Source organism: Tyto alba, unplaced genomic scaffold (assembly GCF_018691265.1).
Source record: "Tyto alba isolate M040663 unplaced genomic scaffold, T.alba_DEE_v4.0 Super-Scaffold_10, whole genome shotgun sequence".
Classification (NCBI taxonomy): Eukaryota; Metazoa; Chordata; class Aves; order Strigiformes; family Tytonidae; genus Tyto; species Tyto alba.
The window spans coordinates 2077999-2092441 of record NW_024881262.1 but is presented as its reverse complement, the minus strand read 5'-3'; the positions used below and the strand labels follow the sequence as shown (position 1 = coordinate 2092441).

General features: G+C 41.4%; 1 protein-coding gene across 4 annotated transcripts in view; it reads right to left on the bottom strand.

Annotated features, from left to right (window-relative positions):
- The window catches only part of LEKR1 (leucine, glutamate and lysine rich 1), a 63881-nt gene that overhangs the window by 26125 nt on the left and 23313 nt on the right, over positions 1-14443 (bottom strand). For all 4 annotated transcript variants that reach the window (XM_042796478.1, XM_042796481.1, XM_042796487.1 and 1 more), the window contains 3 exons: positions 12834-12953; positions 12244-12419; positions 8675-8860 (listed from right to left, as the gene is read on the bottom strand). In XM_042796478.1, coding sequence (XP_042652412.1) covers positions 8675-8860; positions 12244-12419; positions 12834-12953 — 482 coding nt within the window. The remainder of the gene's footprint in view (positions 1-8674; positions 8861-12243; positions 12420-12833; positions 12954-14443) is intronic.

Below are 14443 nucleotides of genomic sequence, written 5' to 3'. Positions count from 1 at the left end.
TGGATTTTCAAAGCTCTTCAAAGCGGCCTTTAAAGTGTCATTAAAGACACTTCATGTAGATGAAAATACTGCTCCTTCTTTCCATGAAGAGTGCTAACATTCCCCACTCAAACTACCCAGCTACTCCCACAGCTGCCTGCATTTTTCAATCATCTCTCATTAGTCTTATTATGTCAGCAGACCACTGCTAAGTTTATATTTAGTAACTTAAGTAGCCCACGAAGCAGCAGCAGCAAAAGATTTAAAAGACACATTTCATGTGCATGGCCAGCAATTTAAACCCATACAGAGGTAAACCTGTAACTATAAATGGGATAAAGAAAAACTGCCATGACTTTGTGAAGAAAAATTATTCTGTATCTGTGATTAAGTGGAGGAAAGGATTTGGTGGGTAATAGAAGTAAAAGCACAGCTATCAGCTCCCCTCTTTTAGGAGCATGTCCTGTTACAGCTTTGCTGCCACTCCCAGCCCGAAGAATACAGACAAAGACACTATCACAAGGCATCATTGATTTTTTTTTTTTTTTTTTTTTTTTTTTTTTTGGTAAGTCTATTGGATTAGACAATTATTCACCAGACCTTACCCCGCACTGAGCATTTTTCAAGACCTGTCATCTCCAGCTAGCTGGATGACGCATTGTGAGTCTGAAAGGTGGTATGAAACCAGCAATCAAATTCACCGCTTTGGCAGAACGTAACTCACAAAGATAATTTTTGGAAAGTCACGAGAAGCACAAGAATGAAGAAACAACAGTAGAAACGAATGCTTAGTTTCAGCTCTTGCAAATGACTGCTGTCATATGAAATACTCAATAATTTACAATTCTATGACAAACACACAAAACAAGAATCTTCAAAATATTGGTTGCAGAAAGGAAAATCCTTTCAAAACCTACAAATCACAAATCCTGGTAGGCTTTTTTTCCTGGAGCACTGAACTATTTCAGGACCAAAGAGGGATACTTGCTTCAAAGTAGTTTGTGGGGGGAAAAAAAGGCAAACTAAAACAAAAAATCAACACCCCCCCCCCCCCCAAACCATGGACACACTAGATCTGGCTGATTCCCTACACAAAGACTTTATATGGTGTAAATCCACTAATTGGAATTTATTTTCATGAAGATCAAGTGAGGCAATAAAAAAAAGTGTTGTTTGTTCCCACTGATTTATTTTAATACAATGGCAAACTCGTGTAGTATTTGAAAAATACCATTAAGAAAATCATGGTTTGTATTTCAAAGAGAACATTTTTATCATCAGTGCATTAGCCGGTTTTATTACCTCAATCCAGCAATGAGTTCCATATAGACAGACCTCTTCAAATGCATATGGATTTGTGTTTTACTGATCTATTCAGGAAGGGTAGAATAAAAATGCTTGAGCTGGCAGTCTTGAAATCTCGTTCTGGATATTCACATCAAACATTTTACTGTTTCTTAATAACTGATTTATTATGAAGCAACTGCTACATTTTTTTATTCATAAATTTTAAAATGCCTCACATAAAACATCAACCTGCTTAGCTGGTATTTTAGCTGTTAAAATATGTCACAGAGTTCTAAGATTCTACATGCATTGCGTATACGATGTTTTATTTATGTTTTCTCCTCAAAATGTCTGCTATTTCAAATTCTTATTATATGCAGTTTTATTTAAAAAAAAAAACAAAACAAAAAACCAAACAAACAACAAACAAACAACAACAAAAAAAAACAAACAAACAAAAAAACCCCCACAAAAACAACAAACCCCAAAACTGACCTGAAAAATAAGTAAATAATGAGTCAAACAGCACAGCATGATGAGTGGCGGTCACAGTGACCCTTCTGCTCAATTATTACACTGCCAAGATGCCTGAGAATCCACACAGTCACACTAAGCACTGAGATAACTTTCAGTGAACCCGTTACATATGCTTTCTTTTTTTTTTTTAATCCCTCTCCTCTGGAAACATATTTAAAAAGGGCAAGCAAGCAGGAGAGAGAATGCGGCAGTGCGCTTCACAGACTTCTTAAGGGAAGGAGTAGCTCTGCAGAGCACTGTAAATTTTCAAATCTCTTTATAAACATGAACAGGCAGCTTCCAAAATATTCCTTTGAAGTGGACAGGGAAAAAAAAAAAAAAAAAAAAAGACAAAAACATAGATGGCAGCTCTTGGCTAAGTCTCCTATCAATGCTAGCAGTGTAAAAAAAATAAATAAATATGTAAGCATGGATAAAACTTTTTCAGAATATTCTCACATTTTAGGCTTCTTTCAAGAGTCATGCACTCACTTTCAGTTACGTCACAAAGTGAAAAATGATAATTTAGTTCAATAAATCCCAAGTTTTTTCTCTCGTCAAAACCCGAACTCTATAGCTGCTCGTGTTAACGCTGAATTCCAAGAGCAGCGTAACTGGCGAGAGCTGAATCACAAACATCCTCCCCACATTAACTCAGAGGAGGATTCTGGATGAAACGAGTAACTTTGGAGAGGGCTGAGGGACAGTTAATGGTAAGTTTACATTCCATCCCTAAGATATGATACTCAGCACCTGGGTTGCTGATTCAAATGTCTTTGCAATTTCCTACAGAGGTCAACAAGCTTACTGGATGATAGGCAAGTCTTAATACTCTTTGGAAGACAAGTCAGTGCGCGCTGTGGAGGTGCCCAGAGGTGGGATGGAAGGAGCGACGGCAGAGGAGGCATGCCCAAACTCCAGTACCAGGTACAACCTCAAACACCCCACCGTCAGAGGGGGATTCCATCCCATCACGGCAGGAACTGCAGCGTACAGCTTCTTAATCCATACATACGGACCAGAAAACATAAAGACGTGGAAACAAAATCCACCAGCAGTGCTGATACAGCTATAAACCCACAGGGTTTATGGGGACAGCGTAAAACTTTCATCCAAAGCTAGGTAAAGGGGAGACTTTCATCAATTTTTTTTTTTGGTAAAAACATTATGAGCTCCTGGGGGATGGCACGGAGGGGAGTGAGCTGCGGTGCCTGCGAGACGGAGATGCCAGGACGGCGGGGGGGAAGGACAGTTTGCATCATGCTGCTACTGTCACCTTTGATCTGTTCCTGTGAAACGCTAGACACCACCGAAAGCACACTCTGTCCGCTCCCCTCCCTCGATTCACTGGCAACAGAAGAACAGAAACTAGAACTGAAGTGCTCGAGAAGGACACGGGAGCTGTTCCTCAGCTGAGGACACCCAACGCAACAAACCATTTGTGATTTTCAGAGTCACCTGGAAGCGGGCCAGAGGGGAGAAAGGAAAAGCTCTTTTGTTTTTATCTTCTGTACCTGCTGTGCTTAACCACACAGCATTTTGTAGTCGGCTTCTCCCTGCAGAGCACGGAGCCCGGAGAACGCTGCACTTCCCTGGCTGTAGGAGAGATGAAGGACGCTGACTCCAGCCACCCGCTCGTCAGCTCCTTCTCGACACGCACTGCTGAGAGCACCCTCCGGGGCCCTTCTGTGAACACTATTCCAGAACACCCGGCAGTGACCATGGATTTTGGGGATGATCCAAAACGAGAACGGGACAGTAGGCTTTGGGTCTCCAACCAAAAGGGAAATAGCTCAAGCCATGCTTCTCACTGAACAATGATGGTGGGCAAGCCAGGATGCAGGAGAAGATACATATAGTGCAACACTCAAAAACTGCACTGGTGATTGTGGTAAGCGCTGCAGTCAAACATATAAGCACCTCCCCTATGGGGACAGGCTGAGAGGGTTGGGGGGTTCAGCCTGGAGAAGAGAAGGCTCCGGGGAGCCCTTCGAGCGGCCTCCCAGGGCTTAAAGGGGGGGCAGGAGAGGTGGGGGGGGACTGTGAATCAGGGGGGTGGGGGTAGGATGAGGGGTGATGGTTTTAAACTGAAAGAAAAGAGATTTAGATGAGATCTAAGGCAGAAATTGTTCCCTGTGCGGGGGGTGAGGCGCTGGCCCAAGGTGCCCAGAGCAGCTGTGGCTGCCCCCTCCCTGGAAGGGTTCAAGGCCAGGTTGGACGGGGCTGGGAGCACCCTGGGCTGGGGGAAGGGGGCCCTGCCCGGGGCAGGGGGGGGGACTGGGGGGGCTATAAGGTCCCTTCCCACCCCAACCCTTCTACGATAAAAACATCAGCTGCTTCTTCATGCTTTATTAACTGCGCAAAGTGTTCGTTCAGGATTTAATCGCATACCGGTTCTCTCCCACAGTTTCCCCGTGTCTGTCACCACGCCGGACAAAAAGCACGCCAGCTTTTGGGACTGGCATCTCAGTGCTCGGGGCGTGCTCCCCAGCTGGCTCACAGGGCAGCCGGCGAGCCAAGCTCCCCGGTAGCCCCATCACCACGTCCCCGCCTGGGCTCTGCCCCAGGGGCCGGGGCTCCCGGCAGACACGGCCTCCCCGTCCTCCGTCCCGCACCCCGCAGCAAGCAAGGCTTGGGAAAGCGCTGCCCAGCCCTTGCACGCTGGAGACTCATAAATCCAAATCACAGAGTGCTTAACCACCACGCCAACAAATACCTATGCGATGTTTTCAAAGGCTTAATAGTCAGTTTAACTTGGTTCTCTGCGTCAAGAACACTGTCAAACCTTCCGTCTCAAAGTCCTTTTTTTGGAGAACAGAAGGTTCATGGGGCTTTCAACAAAATTTTTGCAGCATAAGGTTTTCACATAAAAATCCAAAAACATTTCCAGCTTTCCCCCCTTTGTGAAAGCTGTGACCATTTTTACTCAAATCAATAGTCAAAAATTATTTAGTTAGGTTTGGTAATATTCTAAGCCACTGAAAACAGTGAGCATCCAGGAGATGTTGAGCAATCTTGGTTTTCTTATATAGCAATGCTTGAAAGAACCCTGATGATCCACAGACTGGAATAGGGCCTCTAGACCAGGTATTTTTTTGTAAACTCGGATTTTTTCAGCACAGAAAGTAGAGATGCTCTACGTGAGCTAGCCTGAACCTGCTCATGATGTGGTACTTATATATATATATATACACACTACAGTTATTGTCCTAAGTTATGCATATCAATCAAAGGCAAGAAATTAGAGCCTAAATATAACTAACTGCTTGCTGTGATGGCCTGATGCAACATGCTAACTCAGAGAAGGAAATTCAGATTTTGAAAAGATGAACTAGAAAGCCATGTAAGCATCACAAAAATGTATAACACACCAAATAATGGCAAATATAAATAAGTCAATAAAATTAAAGTCTGTGAGCATCTTTCTCTGGTCTTCTAACATAATAACAAAGCAGTTCTCCATGGAGTTAAAGGTGGGCAAAACTGAAAAAGAAAGTGTATTTTTACAATGCACGTGAACAAACTATGAACTCATTGTTCACAGGAACCTCTGAAGTAAACAGCTTTACAAAACCAAAAAGGGAGCTCTAACTAAGGGTAGATTTTCATATCAGCATAAATGTAACAATACAAATATCTTATGTAATAATACTAAACCACTTATTTCAAAGCTTACAAGATTGTCTTATTATGCTCAAGGCCCTCCTAGATCAAGACAAGACATGTAAGGAGGATAGATTATCCTGTAATTGCTCTTCTAGAGTTCCTGCTCCTTCCTTTGAACCACGCCGTGTTTTTCAGCGGTGAGGACAGGATACTGAATTAAATGGACTTTAGACTTTCTACAACAGCAGCGAGTGCCAACATTCCAGCTCCCAAGAATGCCTGTGAACTACCGCGGAATCCTCAGACAGCTTCACATGCCCACATACAGCCACCTCACCAGAAAAATTTAACTCAGCAATGTGCAAAGTTATCTGAGCTATACCGAACATGGCACCTTATAAAAAGGTAAAATCTGCAGTTCCAGAAATTGTATGAAGGACGGTTCCTAAGGAACTACAACAGTCTGCACACCAGCACTGACAATTTAACTTGCATCACCCACAAGTTTTTTATTTCATATTAAAAAAAGATTAAACCACTTTTCAACACAAATGTCAATGTGTACTTGAGAAGGAGCCATTTTTGCACTGAGATTATTTTATTTTGACTAATTTTTCCACATTAAAAAAATGCATGTCAAATTTCTTTATATTCTCCTCAAGGCAAGCAGGTGGTAGACCCATTTTGAAAATTGCAGCAGCTCAGATTTCTAGAGGAAGGTAAATAATAAATGATCAAACTGGTTATGACTTATCATTACTTGTGTCTATTTATACAAAGATAGAAGATAAGATATTGACAAAAAGAAAGTGGAAACAAGTTTTCTGGTTATATTGAACAAAGACGACAGACGATTGCTAGGGCAAAGAGACCATTTTACGTCCACCGATTCTTAAAAAACCCCACAACAGTGGGACCAAAACATCACACTATATCAAGACCCAAGAAGCACACACCAAAACGTTAGTGTGCAGATTCTGGACAGAGTACCTGTGACAATCATCAGTGACATGTAAATCACTGCAATTATCAGCACTCGTAGCAGAATATCCAGATCGCTTTACAAATGAACTTTCAGACAGTTCCTTTGCATGGCACAAGACCCCACTGAAGACCAAACAAACTTTCTTTTCCTAAGTGCTACTCTACTGGCAGGGAAAGGAAAGCTTAATCAACCTCAATAAATCATCGCTGTAGGTTTTATCACAGGATCTGTGGCGCTCATGCTGGTTTTAAGCCAGTCACCTTGGCTATCTTTGAGTGATACTATCCACTTGCGCGATTTCTAGTACAATAAGAGCCTCTCAGCTGAGTCCCTAAGGTTACTTCAGCATAAGTAAAGACTGCAAGTGTACATTAAAGAAACAAAACACACAGAATATTCTAAAGGATATAATTTCCAAATTTTGGACTGTGGCATTCTAACAGCCAAACCTGGCAGTTATACACGTACAGAGATTATCTGGATAAAACATGAACCACAAGGGAAGACAAACACACTTGTCTTTTGAAAAGAAATTAATGCGCTTTTAGCATCTTTTCCAAGCAAGTTTCAAGTAAAACTGGAGGAGTCCTGGGCAACCTTATGCTCTTGGGACAAGCAACATGATTTAGTTAATCAGTGCAAACAGTTAATTTCTTCAGTTTTGTCTTTTCTAGCAACATTATCTTGCGCTTATTCGGGATTCAGGCTTTTTTATGATTATTGTGTACCCAGGCACTTCTCAGATATATAATACATATATGTGTACATATAATATTGAGCTTGTTTACTTTGCTTGAAAAAAATCAACACAGAAGATGCCATTTATGTGCTACCAGCATTTTATTTCATGTCTCCTAAAAAAAACCTCTCCTAGTGATTTTACATACATGCCGAACAAAAAAGTACAAATTTTCATACTGCCCAACAGTGTGCTCAAGATTGTCTCGGAAAAGGAAATTTAAATAGAATCAGTGAATTTTTTTCCATTTACTCAGGTCTTCAGAATGAAATATTGTGGCTAATGACTGACAGCTTAACACTTTTATGGCAACCCTCTCCCCAGATCTTGCCTGCCAGAGCTAACTCTGAACAAAGGCCTCAGTAACAAGAGGTAGCTACAATCAGACAACGAGCCTACCAAAAAACATCACGGGCAAGTTCTTGAGACACTGGAATGCTTAGCAGCTCCCCAAGAGAAAAAAAGACAAAAGTGTATGCTGTGAATAGTCCACAGAAGAATCATGCCAGAGAAAAATTTAACTGACTTTGCATTCTTTTAAAGTTAGGGTTTTTTTTAATAAATACCACAAAAAGGAAGTCTATTTCTTATGTGGACACTGTCTGGAAAATGATGTAGAGTTATCTGCTCATTTCTACCATTTAAACACATCACTGCTGGAGCTTTCCTAACAGGATTGGTATACAGTGACAAAAATAGAGAGTGATCCCAGCAACACGAGTTGATGGTAACTCATTGGGTGGGATCTGCAGTCTCCTACTTTGCAGTTTCACATTTGATATTATCACTGGTATTGAAGGATCAGTGAAATTCCTTCACCATGACTAGCACTGAGACCTACTGCTTTAAATTTGACATTACATACTGTGCATAAGGCAGCGTGGTAATTGCTGTGCCAATTTGATGACTCAGAGCTGTGCCCGAAACAGCTCAACCTCTATAAGTTTTCAAGGTCTTAAAAGTCTCTGAGCCAGCACCATAAATCCAATACTGCTTTAAAGAGAAAAGAGATTCAAGTGATACTAACATAAATAATCTTTTGGTAATGAGTTATTGTCTCAACAGAGCTCACAAGATATTATAATTTCAAGTGCCATCACTGCTCTTACAGTTTTCAAGAGGACTCTCTAAATTCTTGAGACACACTATCAAGGGCAAATCATTAGGCAGTCTCAAGTTTAATGAATTGATGAGAAAAGAGACTGGCTTTGCCTAACCTTTTCAGTTCTGATGTTGATAGCCCAAAATCCTTCCCGGCCTCCCTGATGTTTTACATAGGATTGACAAGTAACAGCATAATTGTATTACCATCATCTTCACTGTTTTCCTCCCTTCCTTCATCTTCCCCCCATCTCAGCTGACTCATGCTCCCAGCTGGGTAACAGACTCCTCAGACTGACAGACTGGCTTCTGACTGCACAACATCCACATTTTATTCAGGCCTGACTTTGGCTGCTGAGTGTTTTCACAGTAACAGCCACAGCTTTGGTGCTTTTAAAAAAAACTTTCTTTTGTATTTCACTTGACTTGAAAGTTTGCTTGAAATATCAAAATTCTCTTACCTAATGTTTCCTTTTGTAGTTCACGGCACCTACTTTGTAGCTCATTCCCTTGCTGAAGTGAAGTTTGAAGCTGTTGAGTTTTCAGCTCAACTGTGTCGGCCACCAATGTCAGATGTTTTACTTTTTCTTGGAGGCATTCATTCTCTCTCTGGGATTTTGCTAATCTTTGATTCAATTTGGGTATTTCTGAGGAGGGGAAAAAAAAAAAAAAGTCATACAGACTGTTGTCAAATTTACCTTCTTCACTATAAAGTATTACACCCGATTTACAACCTCAGGACTTCAGCATTCTGTAACCTCAGTTTGGGTATGGATCGGCATAAGCCACGTTCAATAGCAACACTTTTGCTGAGAATGCAGAGGGCCAAAAAGTGCTTCATGCAATACGTCTTTACACAAAGAACTTGTACTTAGCCACACATGTATTACTGACAAATATTATTCTAAGCAATAATACATATTTCCTCTAAGATCTAAAAAAATCAAATTAAAATACATGTATATATTCCAAATGAAATAACAACAGGTGACAGAGATATTTGAATCTGAGCCTTTTATTTTAAGAAGATACACAAACCATTGTTGACACACAAAAACAATTGCAGACTCATTTTGAAATTAATTTGAGAAGGTATCAAGGGGGTTAGCCTCTGCTAAAGCTGTATTTGAAACTTTTGGTTCAGAAGATGTTTGGGAATGAGTATTACATTCTATTTCCTCACTCCTTAGATGACTACTGCTGTGAAAGTAATCACAAAGTGTGTCTTCATTATATAAAAGACAGGCTTTGCCACTCTCTCTCATCAGCTCTTCAACATGGAAGAGCAGCAGTCCCAAGGAAGTTTCCCAGTTAGTTTTTACTGCACAGTAAATAAGTAAATCATGGGTGGGGTATAGTGGGTCTCCTACATTTTCATAATCCTTTTCCTGAGTTCAGTTATCCCTGATGAGTGCATCTGAACATTTCCAAAAGCAGTTGCAATTCTTTTCTATGCCTTCTCCAACTACAGCTCTAAATGTTCAGTTGTCCAGAGAACTTGTATCACTTTTATTTACATTAATAATGACAATTCTCAAGCTAGATGAAGCCTAATTCTATTGTCAAGTCAGCTATTACATGTTTCATACACTGCTTATGCAAATTTTAAATTCTTTCTGTGGTGCAAACATTTTCATTATCTACAATCTTTCCCAAGTACTCCTCGCTTAATCTAACAATAAGTTGATTTAAGTGATGTAAATACCGAAAGATATTAAGTTCTTATACTTCTTTCTACTTCCCACTAATTAACCAAGGCTAAATGATGTACATATACAAGGGCTTTTATAAACTGTTTTCAAGCTAACCAAGAAGACTGGTCTAGACATAAAGAGTAGCACCTCATTTAACATCATCCTTCTCAAAATCTGAATGAAAAACAAGTTCTGAAAAGCTTGTTGCAAAACCAGTAAGGTAAAATAAACAAAAAAAAATACTGTATGTTAGTATGCTACCGTGTGTTAATAATGAACAATTCATGAAACAGAACAGAAAAGCTTTTAAGTGGCACTCACAGCCCTCCCCCCCCCCCCCAAAAAAAAAAAAGTGTGACTAAATTGCTTTGATCTAGAAAGCCAGATTTAAGGATGTATATAATATTCACAGTGTGACACTTTTCTCAATGGAATATGTTGAATGCAACTGGGGATACATAGGATGTATAATTGTTAAGAGAACCTGACAGGCTGCATTTCTGCTTCCATACAGATATTCTATATATTTGCAGTATTACGACAAATAAAACAAGGAATACTCTGGAAAAGAGGCCTTAGATCATTGTCAATCTCTCTGCACCTGAAGATGTGTGCAGAAATGCATCTTCATATTCCCTTTATTAGCTAGAAGTCGGCAGAAAATGAGCAGAGGAAGAGAGGAACCCTTAGGGACAGGCAATGCTTTCTGCGCTCGGTCTAATCAGGAGATGAAGTCATGAATCAAAATGCGCGATATTGACACTGACATTTACATTAATTGTTCTCACAAAAACTGAATTCTAAAGAGTGATTTTTCCGGTCGCGCTCATCTTCAGCAGGCGAGAGCCCTCCCTCCTGGAATCCGCTGCCTGGGCTCAGGACGCCCCGACCTCTCTGTGTGGACCCAGGCGCTGTCTCAGCAGGATGAGTGCCTGCTCGCTCCTGCGGCGCAGCTGCCCCGCTTATTGCTTCCCAGTCAGAACAAAGCAATCATTGAAAACATTAAAAATTACTTCTGATTTCACAGGAAGCGTAGGCTACTGGGGAGCTGTTATTTAAAATGAAGCTACATATTTTCCGAGACGCTCCGCGCGCACGGGTTTCACTTGAGCTGTGAATCTGCACTGGAGCTCACAGGGTGTCGCCAGCAGAAGGCTTTGGGAGATGCACATCGCCCACCGTGCCTGTACAACCCTTTGCACAAGGACAAAAAGTGTGACATCAGCTCACCGACTACTTTGCTCCCTTATAACCCTGACAAAACTAACCTCCAGAGCAAACAGCAGCTCATCAACTCACGCATACAGAGAACACCGGAAAACTGTAAGGAAAGGAAATACATGTATGAAAATTATGTCCAAAGGCCGTTCAGGTTGCAAAAGTCTGCACAGGGCCTGTTGGGATGCTCCAGTCTGTGATGACACCACCGCACGCTTTTTTTCCCCAGCAAAACTCATCTCTCCACTGAGGCAGAGCGAAAATGGCATTCAGGGATAAATCCGAGCTTCCAGGCCCGACCACCAGCCTGAGGGCTGGGCACGACCTTCACGAACAAGCCATCGGTTGTGACTTGCTCCCAGCTTCTCTCTTCCTGAAGGCTGCCCTTGTTTGAGCAGGAAGCAGGCTGTGGGCCAAGGGAATTATTCTCAGCCCACGGGCTGCTCCTCCGTGCCCCTTTCAATCCCCAAGACCCCTCGGATAAAGACGGCTGTATTTGGGTACTACTTGTTCTTATTCAGAAACGGAAGGAAGGAGTAGATGCTACATGCCGGGTGCAGGTTTGCTCGTATGCTTATGCACTTAAGGCAACCCGACGCGTACACCGGGAGGCTGGTCAGGGGACGAGGTGCAGCCTGCTCACACGGCGGGGAGGCAGCACGGCAGGACCCTCGAGCAGCTCCACAAAAGGGTAACACACCACAGCCACATAGTATCGCGGGTGTACGGGAGCACGTGCAAAAAAAACTGGCAACGGGAGACGCAAGGCAGATTGAAATATCGCCAGGTCGTTGCGCTGCAATCATATCCGTGTGCTCGTAGTAAGTATACTATTTGTCTCTTAAATCGTGGGAAGTGTTTATATTACTTCCATTTCAGCCTGACTTGGCTAACCAAACAATTGGTCTGGCGCACTAATCCGATGGGAACTGGACCGAGTTCAACTCGGCTCACGTGGTGCCACAGCAGTACATAAGGTCTTCGAATCCTTAGATTTGGACAAGCTAGTGTCAGAAATAGAAATGACCTAATTCAATTTACCTTCTAATTTACTGTGCTACACTCAACTACCAAAAAAAATATTTTATCTTGCCCAAAGTTACTGCAAGATGATTTACCCGTCAAAGCTTCTTTGCTAACAGTTTTTATTTGTAGAAAAATTTCTTCTTTCATGGCAGCCCAGTTCTCCAGGTTACTGGAGATGACTTCTTTAATATTGTCTAGTTCACTTCTAATAAAAGGAAACAGCGAGACAGCCTTGTTCAGAGTTGAGCAATGGTGTTCCAAAGTATTTCTGCAAGACAGAAAAATAATCCCAGACATACATTTTTAAAATGACAAAATGCTGTTAGTAAACTTGGGAACTAAACCTGACAACCACTTTTCTGTTACATGATCATTTATACTATATGGGGTTACAAGAATTTAGTATATTAAATACGCTGTATATTGAATATATAATAAGTTTCTCCCTTCTAAATGTTAATTTAGAACTTATACATATAAATGAAGAAAACTGTACAGACAACTGCGCAATCACTTTATATTGAGAAACTGGAGTCGTCACATTTAAATTGTTAAAAATGTTTCAGCACTTTTCTCACGCACAGTATTCTCCGTGCCTGTGCCTGCGTCCCCGCTGAATCCTCTCACCTGATTGCAGACGTTCCCAGTGGCACAACATCGGCTTTTTTTTGGGGGATCTTACCTGAGCACTTGCGATTGCTTATAGGCAGCTTCCTTCTCCTCTTGGAAATACTGCAAATCTTCTTTCACAGTTTTTAATTCATCTTGCTTGGTTTTGAGTTCCACTGTTAGGTTTTTTATTCTACAGATGGAAATAAAATAATCAGGAAGTATTATTTGCACTACCAACCAACCTCTAACTTTTGTTTCAGCTTTAAATTAAAAACACGCTGAAAGTCTTTTTAAAGATGATAATCAGATATTTCAGACTGAGGTATCAGATCTCCAAATGGATAGAATTTAATCCTTCTGGCCACTGTATAAGCCACTTGAGCAACACTTTCAAAATAATACCCATAATACATTTGTAAAATAATGTGGAAATATATATATATATCCAGTACCAGCTCATATGCAATGCCATATAAACATCTTAAGAATCCAGTGTTCATTCACAGATGCAACACAGAACTCATTCATCCTCCAAAAAAACATATGCCATTCTGAAAAACTCAGTTTGAAGTTCAACTTGGGTGCCCAGCTTAGGGGCAACAAGAGGTAAGAGGCAGGTACCTTGTCCTGGCAGGGTGATGCAAGGTACCACAATGAGCTGTGTAGGCTCTGACACAGCAAGGATGTGCAGGGAAGGGTAACAGAGCTCATCTGAGCTGAAGAAGAAATTCTCTAAAGTCAACCAACAGCAAATACTAAATATTTGGTTACTGTTGCCATCATTTTTTCCCGTCAGATTGTTTCTCTATTTCATAATTTCAGACATTTGCAAAAGATGAATCTCAATTAGTCACTCCTGCTTCCCTTTGCCCTCAGTTTCATACTCGTGATCATGGAACTGTACTTCTGCATTGATGAGTTAATTAATGGTGATCAGCAAATAATAATTAAAAAAATACACATGAAAAATATATTCCTGTCCATTATTTTCACACCAACTGGAATTTAGGCCTCTGTTGCTTGACAATGGCGGTTTAAACAGCTCAAGACATACTTTTTACAAAGAACGTTTCCAACAAATGTTACTTCTATGTACTCAGGCAATGACAGCATCAAAATGAACAAAAATGTCAAGTTAGTAAGATTATTTTCCTACACTTTTCTTAAGGAAGACTTACGGAGAGGGCAAGAAGTTCTGGACTAGAGCTAGGTTTCCATGTTCCCAGTTTGACCCACAATGTGCCAGAGAAAACACGTCTCTTCTGTATTTCCCCCCTTCCTTTCAGCAAAAACCCCAGCCCACAGATTTGGGCCCAGAACACTGCTAACCACGAGACGGGGTGGGAGGGATGGGATTTGGTGGCTCTACCTGACAAATCCTGGCGGGGTGTCAGGCTCCTGCCAGAGCCCCGACGTTCCCCGCGTTCCCCTCCTTCCCCAACGCCCCTCGGGACACCCACAAGCAATCACCTTGCAGAAGAGGATCGAAGCAGAGACACTGTCACAACACCCTCGATAAGTATTTGCCTTGAATAGGCTGAAAAGCTTTTTCATGCTTCCTCCTCCTTAGTCTTCCCGGATGCTTCATCACAACAGCACGTAATGGATTTTTAAATTACAGTGCGGGTGATAACTTTCAGCATTTCACTTCAAATCTGACACCAAAAAAGCCATCCTAAG